The sequence below is a fragment of the Lolium rigidum genome, unplaced genomic scaffold (genome assembly GCF_022539505.1).
Source record: "Lolium rigidum isolate FL_2022 unplaced genomic scaffold, APGP_CSIRO_Lrig_0.1 contig_18504_1, whole genome shotgun sequence".
Classification (NCBI taxonomy): Eukaryota; Viridiplantae; Streptophyta; class Magnoliopsida; order Poales; family Poaceae; genus Lolium; species Lolium rigidum.
This window is the reverse complement of record NW_025899923.1, coordinates 241,067-255,675: the sequence shown is the minus strand read 5'-3', so window position 1 is coordinate 255,675 and position 14,609 is coordinate 241,067. Positions and strand designations below refer to the sequence as shown.

Here is a 14,609-nt window from a genome sequence, read left to right as displayed (position 1 = left end):
CAAGTACTACTATGGTGGGCGCTTGCAACACCGCCGGCACCGTTTTGTAAATTGCGGACGCTGAATTCGTGGACCATGTGCGAACATCGCCTCTTTTTTTTTTTTTGAACAGGCGAACATCGCCTTGCCTTGACCTTATCTTCGTATTGCCGTATCCAAAAGTCATTTTAACCTTATCTATTTTATATTTCTTCGGGTCAAGCATTAACGGCTAAGCCGCACACACTACGGCAGGCAGATGAGGCCTCTCCAACGCGGCCACTCAATAAGACATTGGGACATTGGGTTGTTAGTTGCGCCCAAAGGAGGGACCCAATTTTTTTCACCCAAATTTCGATAAACCTGATTTTGATTTTTAAAACACGATTTGTATATGCCCTAAACGAACGATATTGCACTAATATATGCCCTAAATGGGCGACATTGAACCTAAACCCTAGATTAGGGTTTAGGTTGGCCGTCGGTCGCCATTGGGGTTCTAGGCATGCTTGTCATCGCTCTCGAGCTTGATGACGATGATCACACGGCTAGCCGCCCTTGACATGTGCAGGGCCGCCGGTGACTCCGGCCACAATGATCACTACACCTCCTGCCTAGGCGACCACAGATTCGAAGGGTGGGGTCAAAGTAAACATCGAGGAAGGCTAAAAAATCTATAGGAACATGTCGATCCGATCTCAACTGGACATCTTCAATCATATCCAATTTCATGCATCCCAAATATTTTTTACATGCCATAGAAGTCACCTGTTTCTGAAGACCGGATAACATTTATACCCACCGGATCGTGAAATGCAAACGACTACTATCCCAAGAACAAGAAAATGACTATTATCTCAAGAACAAGAGATGTGTGCGGGGCATGTCCCACATTTAAGACCGCCGCCAAATGTCGCCAAAGAAGACATGTGAATCTGCTCGACACATATTAATAGACACCACATTTGTCTCTGGCGAGATTATTTATAGGACCATCGCACCACTTGTTGGAGTAGAAGGGTCGAATGCCCTTGTAACTTTGGAGCATGTCCCATTAGAGCGGGCCCGTCTTATTCCAACGTAGAATACAGCCGCTGCCTCACCGTCCTCGTGAAGACAACCTAACATACATAAAGTAGCACGAGCCCATAGTGAAGACCACGCATCCCCAAAGACCACAACACAATTGCCTCTAGATATGGGGCATACACGACAACACGAAGGCACCTCTGTGAAGCGCACCCAAGAATTCTTGGTGGCTATTGAGAAGAGGGGAGTTTAGAGAAGTGAGCTATGAACTATTGTACATGGCATTTAAATTCTAAAAAAAAAAATCTCAGATAGAAAAGGAAGGTCAGATATTCCGTGTGATTTCCGACGACGAGTGAAAAAATAATCGCAAAACGTGTGGAATTCGTGCGGAGCATAAAAACCCGAAGAAAGAGTAGTCGGCCTGCGGCCCCACAGACCCCATCTTCTTTATCGGCGACTCCGCCGCGTAACGACCCCTCTCTCTCTCCCCAGCTCACCAATCCCCCCGAACCCTACCGCCGTTGACCAGCGCCCCTCAGGCCGCAGCCCCCATGGACAGCCTGCTCGCCTTCTCCCGCCGCCGGCGCCGCTGGATCCTGCTCGCCGCGCTGGGCACGGCGTCCGCCTACGGCGCGTACAAGATCTACCACCTCCCATCCGTCGCCGCCCGCCGCCGCCGCCTCGCCCGCCTCGCCGCGGCGCTCGCGGCCTTCCTCGACGCCGCCGCGTCCTCCGCCGACGCGGCCGCCCTCGTCTCCTCCGACCTCGCCGCCTTCGTCCGCTCCGACGCCGACCACCTCCCCCGCAGCGTCGCGCAGCTCGCCAAGCTCGCCGCCTCGCCCGAGGCCTCCTCCACCGTCTCCGCGCTCTCCCAGGCCGTCGCGGCGGGGGTCCTCCGCGCCGTCGGGTCCACCCCCGACTCCGACCCCGGCTCGCCCGACAAAATCCCCCTCGCCGATCGCCTCGTCGACAAGCTCTTCTCCGAGTCCGGAGAGCGCCTCATGTCCGCCGTCGCCGGGAGCTTCGCGCGGCAACTCGTGATCGGCTTCTACTCCGCCCCGTCCCCTCCCGGGGAGACCTCCTCGCCGCCGAATTGGGTCAACGTGGTTGCCACCGGGAAGGGGCAGAAAGCCATAAGCAGCTGGCTCGAGGTCCTCGTCGGCACCGCCGTGGGGGTGTTCATCGAGAAGACCATACACATCAACACCTACCAGCAGCTCTTCGAAGGGCTCACCAATCCAGCCCACGACGCCAAGGTCAGGGAATTGCTCGTTTCGGTGTGCAACGGGGCGGTGGAGACCGTGGTGAAGACCTCTCACCAAGTCATGTCCAACGCCAAACTGGATGACAAGGGTAATGGCAGTAGCAAAGGCAGTGGCAGTAGTGGAGGTGGCGAAGGCTGGGTGGACACGGTCTCGACCACCTTGGCGGTGCCAAGCAACAGGAAGCTTGTGCTTGATGTTACCGGGAGGGTCACGTTTGAGACGGTGAGGTCGTTTCTCGAGTTTGTGCTGTGGAAGCTGCACGACGGGGCCAGGAAGAGCGGGGACACTATGTTTGACAGCGGGCTGCGCGCCATGAGGTATATGAGCGATAAGTCCATGCTTGTCGCCACTATCTGCATATCACTCTGCTTGCATGTGTTGAATGGATCTCGACTCTTGGTTACGGCTTGAACACGCACGCAACAGAGTGGGGGGATTTTTTTTTGGCTTGTGTCACGCTGTTGATGTATGATGTAGGTAAAAGAATTACTGAAAATGTATATTACAAAAAAAACAAAAAAAAAGAGCTGAAGGGAGGTGACCTGGTTGCAAGGTTCAATCGTGCCATGTGTTTGTGGCTGTTATTCATGGCTGTAGTGCGAGTGGTTGATTGTTGTTGTGCCTTTGGGAATTGCGGGATTATTTGGATGGAAATGTGTTGTATTGGAATTTGTACCACTGTAGCATTTTTTATCAACATGAAATTGCTGGTATCATCAAGGTCAGAAGATATTCTGGCTGGTCCACCAAATTGACTTGTATAGTATCACTCTCTTTGTCTACTGCTTATGGTCTCTTGTCTTCAGTTAATTGTCTTTTCCACATATTTTGTTATCTATGATGTCAAACATAGCTTTACTTCCTCTTGTCAAGCGTCAACATTGGATCTGTGAACGTATTGCTTTTGGTTTGAAGGTTTGTAGGCAAAGTTATGCTCAAAGCAGGTAACTTGGTTGCAAGGTTTTATTGTGCCATATGCTTGTGGCTTTTATTCATGTCTAGTGTGAGTGGTTGATTTGTTGTGACCTCGGGAAACTGTATTTGCGGGATTGTTTACAATGGAGTGTTGAACTTGAATTTTTATATCATCCATATGACATTGCTGCTCATATCATCATAAAGATTTTCTTGTTGGTTCACCATATTGTCTGGTTTGTATCTCTGTTGTTCGACAACTTTTGTTGTCTATGATGTCAAAACATAACCTTCCTCATGTTAATATTTGATCTGTGAATGACTTACTTTTGGTTCAAAGGTTTTTAGTAAGCTTAACACTAGTGCTACAGAGGTTTGGGATGGCGACTTACCTTCATAAGTTCCTAGAATTCGTACATGTAGCACTAAGTGTCATGTATTGAATGATCAGTACCCAAGTAATAGTGATGCATTGCTCCAAAGAAGTGCATCCAAGTAGAAAAGATAAATGTATTGGAGTTCAGTTCATGTTAGTTCACAACTTCACATGATACAGCTGTGGAAACAGTTTTTGGCATCCTGGTGTTAGATTCAGCTGCTATGTTTAGTATAACTGCATATGGTTTCTCCTACTTCCATTTTAAAGTTGTCCCTTTTGGATTTGGCTTCATGATACAAAAAAAAAACTAAGAAAAGAAACTGTGCAATAACCATTGAGGTATGTGGCCATTTATGCATTACTCTATTGTTTCTGTGTGGCAAAGTACAGTATTTCAGACACAAGAAATACAGACTTCGCATCAGTGTTTTTCGTTGATTCCCTTCCTGATTATGCCATTTGGTATAATTACGCAATTAAATATGGGGAGTATTAACTATTAAGAGATATGGTGCGGTCAGTTAGGCAAGGATTAAGTTGCTTTAATTATTTATTCTTGATGAAAACATGTTTGTTCAAGTTACTACTATTGCTTAACTGTGTTGCCATTTTCCACTGAATCTGGTCAATTTATGCTTATTCATAACCTTGTAAGATACTCCTTCCGTTCACTAATATAAGATGTTTTAGCTTTTTGTAAATTCATCTACTTTGGTATGTATCTAGTCTACTTTTAGTGTATAGATTCACTTTGGTGTGTATCTAGTTCATTTAAAAATGTCTAGAACTTCTTATATTTCTGAACAGAGAGAGTATTTTCCCTCAAAGAGAATAAGTAAATTTCCAGCAATCTCATGGTAAACATGCCAATGGCAAATGTGTCATTCCAAAAATATCCAGATTTTATTTAGACCGGAGTCTGTTCAGATATCTTGGTGATTCTGATCAATCCTTGACGTGTCTTCCTTTTTTTAGCCATGCACAGTATGAATTGGACCTTTTCCTCCAATAGCTGCATTCGATTGTATTATATCCATTTGAAAATTGTAATATGGCTTCGTAAAAAGGCTTATATTTCGGAATGGAGGTAATAGCATTCTCACTTAGATTTGAAGATGCTTCATAAAAAGGATTCTAAACTAGCAGCTATTGCAAAACTCAGCTGTTCAGTAGTACAAAATTTGGGAGTACTTATTATGCAACTTATGCTTTTTTGGTCTATTTTCCGATGCTTTGTTCCATTCACATCATAACCAACATGTGGATTTACCGTATGGATGCTTTTTTATTACCATTCTCTCGGCTTAGAAAAGGTAATCCATGATTGTGTTTCCAACCTATAACTGGGACATACACTAGATGGTGATGTTGTGTTTGGCATATAAAAAAGCACCTAATGTGAGAGTTATTTTTGCGCCTTGTGCAACTAGTGAATTTCCATCCAGTTTCCGCAAAACCAGGCATTTTTTCTTCACACTTGTAGTTGAATGGCAGCGGTATTTTGAGGTTCTGGAACTTGACAATGCAGTTTCCTCTATGGTTATTCTGCATAAGTTTAAACTCGACAGAGTGACTAGATAACCATGTCAATTTGCTACGGAAATTAGTTATACTGGCCTGGGTCATTTGCTCATGCCGCTTGTTGCAGAGTTCCTGCTTTTTACGAAAATGTCATCCATTTAGACGGTATCAGGTTCCCATCAATTCTGCTACAGAAATACATGGTTACTGCGTGCTGGCATGATTCCTTATCCTGTTAGTTCTCTTGCCGTTTCTGTGATAGTATGTGGCTATGTGCAATTGATCTCATGATTCCCCTCCGATGGTGTTGGTGGTATTTTGCTTTTCCAGCTTTAGTTGAAGATATTTTCTGGTACTCTGTAACGTTGCTCAATTGATTTCTGCGGTGTTTGGTGTGCAGATCTTACGGGCTCAAAAGTTGTCTGTTAGTTTGTTCCGTCTTGAACTCAGAGAGTGAAGGATAGAGCACATGTCCCTTTTTCTCTGGTTCTTCGCTAGTTGGATGATGTAGCTCCATCACAACCGCAATTCTTATCTGGTGCGTTGCTCATTGCTTCATTGCGTCTAGCTCGAATCATTGTTGCAACAATACCACCAATGGTTTCGTTCGTTGCTTCATTACGTTTCGTTCTACTACATCTCGTTAAGAGTTATCATTTTTCACCTTTTCTTCAGACTTCAGACTTCCTACTGCATCTCGCGTTTTTTCTCCTCAGACGTGTGTCGTGGTGCTGATAGCGTGCGGTTAAGCTGTATGTTTTTTCGGCATACGACGGGGCACCATCGAGTTAAACTGTATGAAACGCTCGGCGGCGGAAGCTAAAGCCATTGGCTAATGGTCTTGCTCTCGGACACCGGGACAGATTGCAAGCTCGCCTAGCCGCCGACACTATTTGCAATCTCAAGATCATGAGGACGCCGAGATGAGCTAACAAAGGCACAAAGCTGCTCACACCCTTGCTGATCGTAGTAGGTCGGTTATGCAAAGTGGTGTTATACATTCGTTTGCTACAGCCTGCGTGCATGCTGAAGCAAGTGATTTCTGTTAGATTGATCTCTCTCCCGAGTGGGCCCACCGGCCCACCGGCCCCTTTGACCTGCGTCCTGATCGGGGGCGCCCAACCCGTTATGGTTGGTGGCCCCCTGTCGTCAGCGCTATAAAGAGAGGTGGGAGCCAGCGGTTCGCAGTACGAGGTTCACGTGTTTGCCATGTTTGACGTACGTCCCACCATACCAATCTGATCTAGGGTTAGCAATGTGCCGACGGGAAGTTACACCGCTGTCTCCGCTCACCCACGCCGCTGTCACCATGTCGACGTCGGGAGGCTCGTCTGCCTCCAAGGGAGAAGGTAACTACCCCCGGATCTTGTTCATCCTGGCATAGAGATTATCCTAGTAGATCTCTACGTTTAACAATGGTATCAGAGCGTGTTTTAGCGTAGTAGATCTCGTAGATCTTGTGCTCATGAAAAGTTACAGAAAAGAAAAAACCCTAGTTCATTCCCACTGAATTGAAACCCTATTTGTGCAAAAGGGAAAGAAAAGTGTCATCGGCTAGGGCCTCGGGCCGCCGGCAAAGTAAGCGCCACCGCAAGGCCGCGCCGTTCCTCTCGATCAGGTGCGCATCGGCGAGCCGAGGCACCGGGAAGAAGAACTACCTCCTCTACACTTGCTGCTGCTGCGGCTGTACGGCGTCGCGCAGTGCGTGGTGGGCCGCGGATCGCACCAGTACAATTTTCTCTGTTAATATTTTACAGAGCACAATTTTGCTATTTTTTGAGCAATTTTCACACAGTTTTTTCTATTCAATTTTGTCCAACGAGAATTTGTCTAGAAAATGAAAAAGTGACAGAAATGCTTCTCAAAAGTTCAAATTTAATAGTTTAAATTCAATGTTTCCGCTGCATATAGTAAAAGGAGCATTTTAAATGCAAAAGTGATTATTAAATTTTGAAAGTATGATTAAAAGTGATTATTGTGACAATTATGGTTCTGTTATTTTTTAACCAACGTTATTAATGACATGACCATGTTTTTGTTGCAATGATAAGAAGTGCATTTATGTCTATTTTTGCCCAACGATGATATAGTTTTATTTGCATTCACAGTTGCATGTATTAATTCGGACCAACGTTGGATTATAATATGCAATTGTATTGTTCTCACTCATCTGTGGTTTTCAGGAGGGTACTACTTGATGAGCTGCATCAAGGATGTTCCCACCCTAAGAGGGATAACTACACAGAGTGGAGGAAGAAGGTGGATTTCGCCTTCGTATGAGATGGGGTGGACTGGGCGCTTGAAACACCGCAACCCATAAAGCCTGCTGACCCTATCAGAGATGATAAGGATGATGATGATGCATGGGACAGAAAGAAAAAAAGACCATGCTCCTTTGGAGATGGCCTACACCTTAGAGAACAGAAAGTGGCAGTGGCAGACTGCCAATAAGAAATACATGGCATTTATAAAGAACACAATTGAGAACGCCATCGTGAGCTCAATTGCAGAATGTGCTTCCGTTAGGGAGTACTTGGAAAAGATAAAGAGCCAGTTTACTGGTTCTTCAAAGACATATGCAACCCAGTTGCTGAAGCAGCTGGTGACAGAGAAGTATACTAGAGGTGCACATGGCATCAGGGAGCACATCCTCAGGATGAGCAACCTGGGTGCAAAGCTGAAGCCCATGGATGATGACCTGGATCTGAAACCTGCACTTCTAGTTCACTTGGTCATGGCTACATTGCCATCACAGTTTGACAACTTTGTTGTCAATTACAACATGAACCCTGAAAAATGGGAAATAGTAAAGACCATTGCCATATGTGTGTAGACTCAAGGCACATAATGGAGGTTCTCTAAATTATGTGAAGGACAATAAGAAAATGACCTTCACACAAAGCAACAATGGCTCTCCTTCCAAGCCATATGCAAAAGCTCTAATGCAACATCATCAGAAGTTCCAGCACAAGCCAATGCCAGTGAACAAATTAACATCAGTGTCTTCACTGTCAAAAGACTAGGCACTACAAGAAAGACTGCCCTGATTGGCTGAAATATTTAATGGCAAAGAGAGGTAACATTTTAGTTTTCTTTGTAAATGAATCCATGTATTCATAGTTTTCGAAATCTACTTGGTGGATTGACTCAAGTGTATCTGTTCATGTTGCAAATTCTTTACAGGGATTCATTCGACGTGGACTACGAAAACAAGCGAAGGATGCGTTGAAGTCGCGAATGGAATTCAAGCAGAAGTTGAAGCTTGGCGACGTCTTCTTGGAGCTAGCTGGCTTAACTATTCTGCTTAAAGATGTCTTATTTGTTCCTTCTTTATATAGAAATTTGATTAGTGTATCATGTTTGGATAAAGACAGTTATCAATGTTATTTTGGACATGGCAAGTGCGCCATATGATGTAATAATACTTATGTGGGGGTTGCTTTATTCTACGATGAGCTTTATTTATTGTCCTTGGGTGAAAAAGTATTGTGTGTGTGTAAAGTGAATGAATAGATACCCGCGTCGGAAAAAGAACAAAAGAACATAAAAAAGGACTGACGAATCATCGAAACTATGGCACTGTCGCTTAGGCCATATTTCGAGGGGGAGAATAGAAAGACTTGTCAAAAATGATATTCGTCCTCCATTAGAATTGTCAGACATAGAACAATGCATCGACTGTATTAAAGAAAAATTTGTAAAGCAAATTAAAAAGGGTGCAAATCAAAGCATCGTAACACTAGAAATAATTCACACCAATATATGTGGACCATTTCCTATGAAAAGTGTGGATGACTATGATTCGTTCAAAACATTCACGGATGGTTACTCCCGATATGGTTATATTTATCCAACCAAAGAAAGAACAGAAGTGTTGGATAAATTAAAATATTCAAAGCTGAAGTTGAAAATCAGCATGATAAAAGAATAAAGATATTGAGATCTGGTCGTGAGGGGAGTACTACAGTCGACATACTCCATAGGGCCAAGTCCCTGGACCTTTTGCAAGGTTCTTACAGGAGACTGGAATAGTTGCCCAATATTCTATGCCGGGCGAACCTTAGCAGTACGGGGTAGCTGAAAGGCCAACCTTATCCTTATGGATATGGTGTGCAGTATGACGAGCTATTCCACCCTACCATTGGGATTGTGGATTGAGGCGTTAAAAACCGCTATTCACATTCTAAACAAAGTACCAAGCAAATCGGGGCCCAAAACACCGTATCAACTATGGAAAGGGAGAGTGCCTTCTCTAAACCACCTGAAAGTGTGGGGGAGCCCTGCTGAGGCCAAAGTATTTAATCCAAATATCGCAAAGTTAGATACCAAAACAGTCAGTTGCCATTTTATTGGCTATCCTGAAAAGTCAAAAGGTTATCGTTTCTACTATCTAGACCAATACACAAAGTTTGTGGAAACGAGACATGCTGTCTTCTTAGATGACTAAATGATGAGGGGGGAGCATGGTAGCTCGGAAAATTGATCTTGAGGAGAAGAGGGTGCATGCACCTAATCCGATGACTCGGGAGCCATTTTTTGCGCTACCATGTGCACGTGGACCGATAATCCCTGCGATTGTGGTGCAAGCGCCTGTTGTGATTCCACTCATGACAACGATGAGTGAAAATTCGGATAGTGGTATCTAAAGTTCAATGAGACAATTAAGAGATTTGGATTTAAAGAAAATATTGAGGACAACTGCATTTAAACAAAGTTAAAAGTGGGAAATATATTTTCCTAATCTTGTATGTGGATGATATTCTGCTTGCCAGCAGTGATGTTAGCCTACTGCAAGAAGCAAAGAAGTTCAAGTCCTCAAATTTTGATATGAAAGATCTTGGTGAAGCATCATATGTTTTGGGCATACAAATTCACCGAGATAGGAAAAATGGAGTATTAGGACTACCGCAAAAGGCTTATTTAGAAAAGATTCTAACTAAGTATAATATGCAGAGCAATACCACACTTGCCCCTATAGTCAAGGGCGACAGTTTTGGGAAATTTCAAAGTCCCCAAAATCAGTACGAGCTTGATCAAATGAAAGCGGTTCCATATTCTTCGGCCATTGAAAGCCTATAGTATGCACAAGTGTGCACACGCCCTGAGTTAGCTTTTATCACCGGAGTTTTCGGTAGATATCAAGAAAATCTAGGTTTTGAACACTAGAAAATGGTAAAGAAGATATTGTGTTATGTGAAAGGCACAAAGAACTACATGCTAACATACAGAAGATCTGATTCCCTAGAAATAAGAGGGTATTCATATGCAGATTTTGCGGGATATAAAGATGATAGAAAATCCACATCTGGATAGTATTCACTCTCGTAGGGGGAGCTATTTCGTGGAGAAGCTCCAAACAGACAATAGTTGCATCATCCACGATGTATGAAGAATTTATAGCATATTATGAAGCCACGGGGCATGCATTATGGTTAAATAAATTTATACCCAACTTGAAAGTGTTAGATTGTATTAAAAACTACTAAAGATGTACTGCCACAATGAACCTGCAGTATTTTATGCTCACAACAACAAGTCGAGTAATGCTACGAAACCGATTGAGGTTAAGTATTATGCTGTGAAACAGAAGATCCTGGATCAACTATAAGTCTCGAGCATATACAGATAAAACATATGTTTGCGGATCCGCTAATGAAAGGCTTACCACCCAGCGTGTTCAACACGTAGCCGGCATGGGTTTAAGGGAAATTCTTACCTATCCTGGATTATAAAAAAGTAAAAAATTTGTTTCAAAAACAGAGAAATGTATTGTGGCTGTCTGATTCTATCAGCAATAGAGCTGTGACGATGAAACATGCCCTATGGACTGATCAAAATGAAACGAATAAAATGAAATTATAAAGTTAAAATTAAAGTTGAGATCAAGGGAGGAATGTTAGATTGATCTCTCTCTCTCGAGTGGGCCCAACGGCCCACCGGGCCCCTTTGACCTGCACCCTGATCAGGGGCGCCCAACCTGTTATGGTTGGTGGGCCCCTGTCGCCAGCGCTATAAAGATAGGTGGGGGCCGGCGGCTCGCAGCACGAGGTTCACCGTGTTTGTCGTACGCCCCACCGACATACCAATCCGATCTAGGGTTAGCGATGTGCCGACGGGAAGCTACACCGCCATCTCCGCTCGCCCACGCCCCCGTCACCATGTCGACATTGGGAGGCTCGTCTTCCTCCAAGGGAAAAGGTAACTACCCGGCATCTTGTTCATCCTGGCACAGAGATTATCCTAGTAGATCTCCACGTTTAACAATTTCAACATCCGTTCAGAAAGAAAACTGTATGTGACACCTTATAATGGCCTGCCAACACTTGGATTACTTAGAGCATCTCCACCGAACGACCCAATATCAACGTTAATAGCCGTTTTAGGGTTTGGTGATGTTTTTTGGCCACAGCGACGTGTCCAATAATGTGTTGGCACCATTTTGATCCCAATAGAAGCGTTGGCTACCTCGTGCTAGCCCCTTAGGACGGGGCGCTGAACGGGTGCGCCACATCAGATGGAAGCCCTCGACCCCGCTTGGCAACCGTTGAATGAGAAGTCAGTGTTTTAAATGACTAGTCAGCCGGCGGACGCGTCGGCCAGGTGGTCAAACACACGTTGTTGATCTATTGCGGTTCAACTTTCGAGGGCGCCGGAGATTAATGGCGTGACTGGCCCACTCACCTATCTTCTGTCGTTGAACTCTTATAAACCGGCTCCCTTGCCAAAAACAAGTTGTCGCACCTCAGAAAACCTTCGCCGATCACCGCTGAGCTATGGGCCGCAACAATCACGAAGCCAGGGAGTGATCCGAAGGTAGCGGTGGTGCGGCTCGCCCGCGAACATCAATATTGATGAGCCCATCGTCTTCGTCGAGGCACGCCTCCTCGTTCCGCCGGATTGGCGCCTCCCTCACGGGTGGACGGTGAGCGCAGAGGGCTACGCCATTCCATCCCTCCATGAGTGGAACGGCGACCTCATGCCCGACATCCGCCGAAGGCGGGCCGCTCTGCAATTGTGGGAGTACGACAATTCCACCTGGGCGGAAGACAACACAATGTGGCACCCAGTCTTCGAGGCTGAGCACGACGCCGAGCTCACGTAAATGTACGCCCCTACGGCGGGCCGCACAACCGCGTCGGCAGCCACACCTTCTAGGTTTGGAAGGACTTCAACGCCACTCTCGCCTCGCACAGCTACGAGCCACCGACGAGGTGGACTCGGCGGCGGCTACCCCCACCGTACAGCGAGCCACAAAGATGGTTGTGTCCGCCTCCTCATCACACTCCTCCACCAACGTCTAGGTTTGCGCCGTCACCCCGAAGTCCACCTCGCTTCCGCGCTGCTTGGGCCGCATCGCCTTCAGGCCTCCTGGGACGACGCACATCCATAGGGACATCTCTCCTTCTGGTGCCGCCATTCCCCGCACCTGCACACCCCCAAGAAGGAGCTAAAGCCGGAGCCATAGACGACGCTAAAGTGGGAGCAGGAATACCTCCCCACATAGGTGCAGCTGCGGGATCCCAACGACCTAGAAAACTCACCAGGGCTAACCAAGGCGCTCCTCTAGTCGGCGGACATGTCGCCCGTTGACGCCGAGTAAGCCAACCGGTGGTCTACCAGCGAGAGCGGCGCCGTCACCCACCTCATCAACGATGACGACAACGACTTCTCCTTCTTGTTCTCGGACGACGACGCCGATGACCACCGCCAGGAAGATGCGGCCGGCGAGGCGAACAACGGCGACTTCGACTTCAACCCCTTCCAGACTGGCGACATCCATAGATTTAGGTTTATTTTAGTTAAGTTTAGTTTAATTTCATTTAAAAAATTATAATATATATAAATTTGAAATAAATTTCCTAGTTTATTAATATTTTTATTCAATTGTATTTGTGGGGTTTCTTACCAGGGTCGTCAGCATGTCCAACCTCTCCCTAAAATAAGGAGCAGGTGCCGATGCGCCCCATAAAACACTATCGTCGTACCAGCCAGCGGAACGCCGTTGAAGATGCTCTTATGAAGGGATAATTAGTTACACAGCACTTGGTGCCACCCTAGCACTAACCAAGCCCTTGAGCAATGGAGAGCATGCAAGAACATAAATAACATATATGATAGATTGATAATCAACTTGATATAGTATTCAATATTCATCGGATCCCAACAAACACAACATGAAGGATTACAAATAGATGATCTTGATCATGATAGGCAGCTCACAAGATCTAACATGATAGCACAATGAGGAGAAGACAACCATCTAGCTACTGCTAAGGACCCATAGTCCAGGGGTGGACTACTCACACATCGATCCGGAGGCGATCATGGCGATGAAGAGACCTCCGAGAGATGATTCCCCTCTCCGGCAGGGTGCCGGAGGCGATCTCCTGAATCCCCCGAGATGGGATTGGCGGCGGCGGCGTCTCTGCAGGTTTTCCGTATCGTGGCTCTCGGTACTGGGGGTTTCGCGACGAAGGCTTTAAGTAGGCGGAAGGGCAGATCAGGAGGCGTCACGGGGGGCCCACACAACAGCGCCCTAGTGTGGCGTTGTTGGCGCCAGCGCCAACCGTGATGGCATCTTTTTGGTGGACATCTCGCTGCAGGCCCAGCCCCCAGCACATCAAGATCGAAGTTCTAGAAGATGATATTGGACTTCTGAAATCCGTGGTGGTTGCCATGCAGATTTAGCGGACAATTCTTCATGTTTATGCAGAATTGATCAGCTGATAAATCAACAGCCAAAGTGCCTAACGTTATGCTTGGTCGCTGACGTGTAATCGCCAGATTCATTAGGGATTCCAGCTTGATGAGCGCATCGGTGCTAATTCAGCTCTCCAGTGACGTTTCTTAGACTACCTTAGTTTCACTTGATCCAAATAGGAAATGTTCAGGATTAAACACGGCACACATGCAAAACTCTGGTTGGTTTCTAGGTATAGAACATGCTGCGCCTAAACCACCATTGGAGAAGCTTGACGCACCGGCACCGGTGGCAACAATATTTCCAGGTTTCTAGGTTGTACAGACAATAAAACTCATGCCAAAAAAACAATAAAACTCATGCTAAAAAATAACACGGACACTTGAAGTGGTTTGTCACGAGGCATCACCCTGATAAGGTGGCGAGAGAAGCAAGAGCAATTTGTCGGAGCATGTGCATGGGAAGAGTTCAACTCGCTTCAACGCAGTCTCTTGGAGGTGCTCATAGGGGTAGGGTGTGCGTGTGTGCGTTCATAGGGGTGAGTGTGTGCGCGTATGTATGAGCGTCTTTGATTGTACTGTGTTTCGCAAAAAAAAAAAAAAAAAAAAAAAAAAAAGCTACAAAGTTGTGTCGCCCGCTGGCCAAATTAATAGGGCAGTTTGTCCTATATCTCGGTGGAGTATAACTGTGGAGTCGTTTCGCTGTGGGAATTTGCACACCTTTTTTGTGTGGAGAAACTGCAGACCTTTTTTTTTTTCTTTGTGGAGAAACTGCAGACCTTTTCAGATTTTTATTTTAAGGGGCAGACATTTTTTTT

General features: G+C 45.8%; 1 protein-coding gene across 1 annotated transcript; it reads left to right on the top strand.

The window, feature by feature from the left end:
- Nucleotides 1-1,547: 1,547 nt before the first annotated feature.
- On the top strand, nt 1,548-3,001 carry LOC124680521 (protein PHLOEM PROTEIN 2-LIKE A10-like). The gene has a single exon (XM_047215567.1). The coding sequence runs from the start codon at nt 1,563-1,565 to the stop codon at nt 2,685-2,687; it is 1,125 nt and encodes a 374-aa protein (XP_047071523.1). The 5' UTR covers nt 1,548-1,562; the 3' UTR covers nt 2,688-3,001.
- The last annotated feature ends 11,608 nt before the right edge of the window (nt 3,002-14,609 follow it).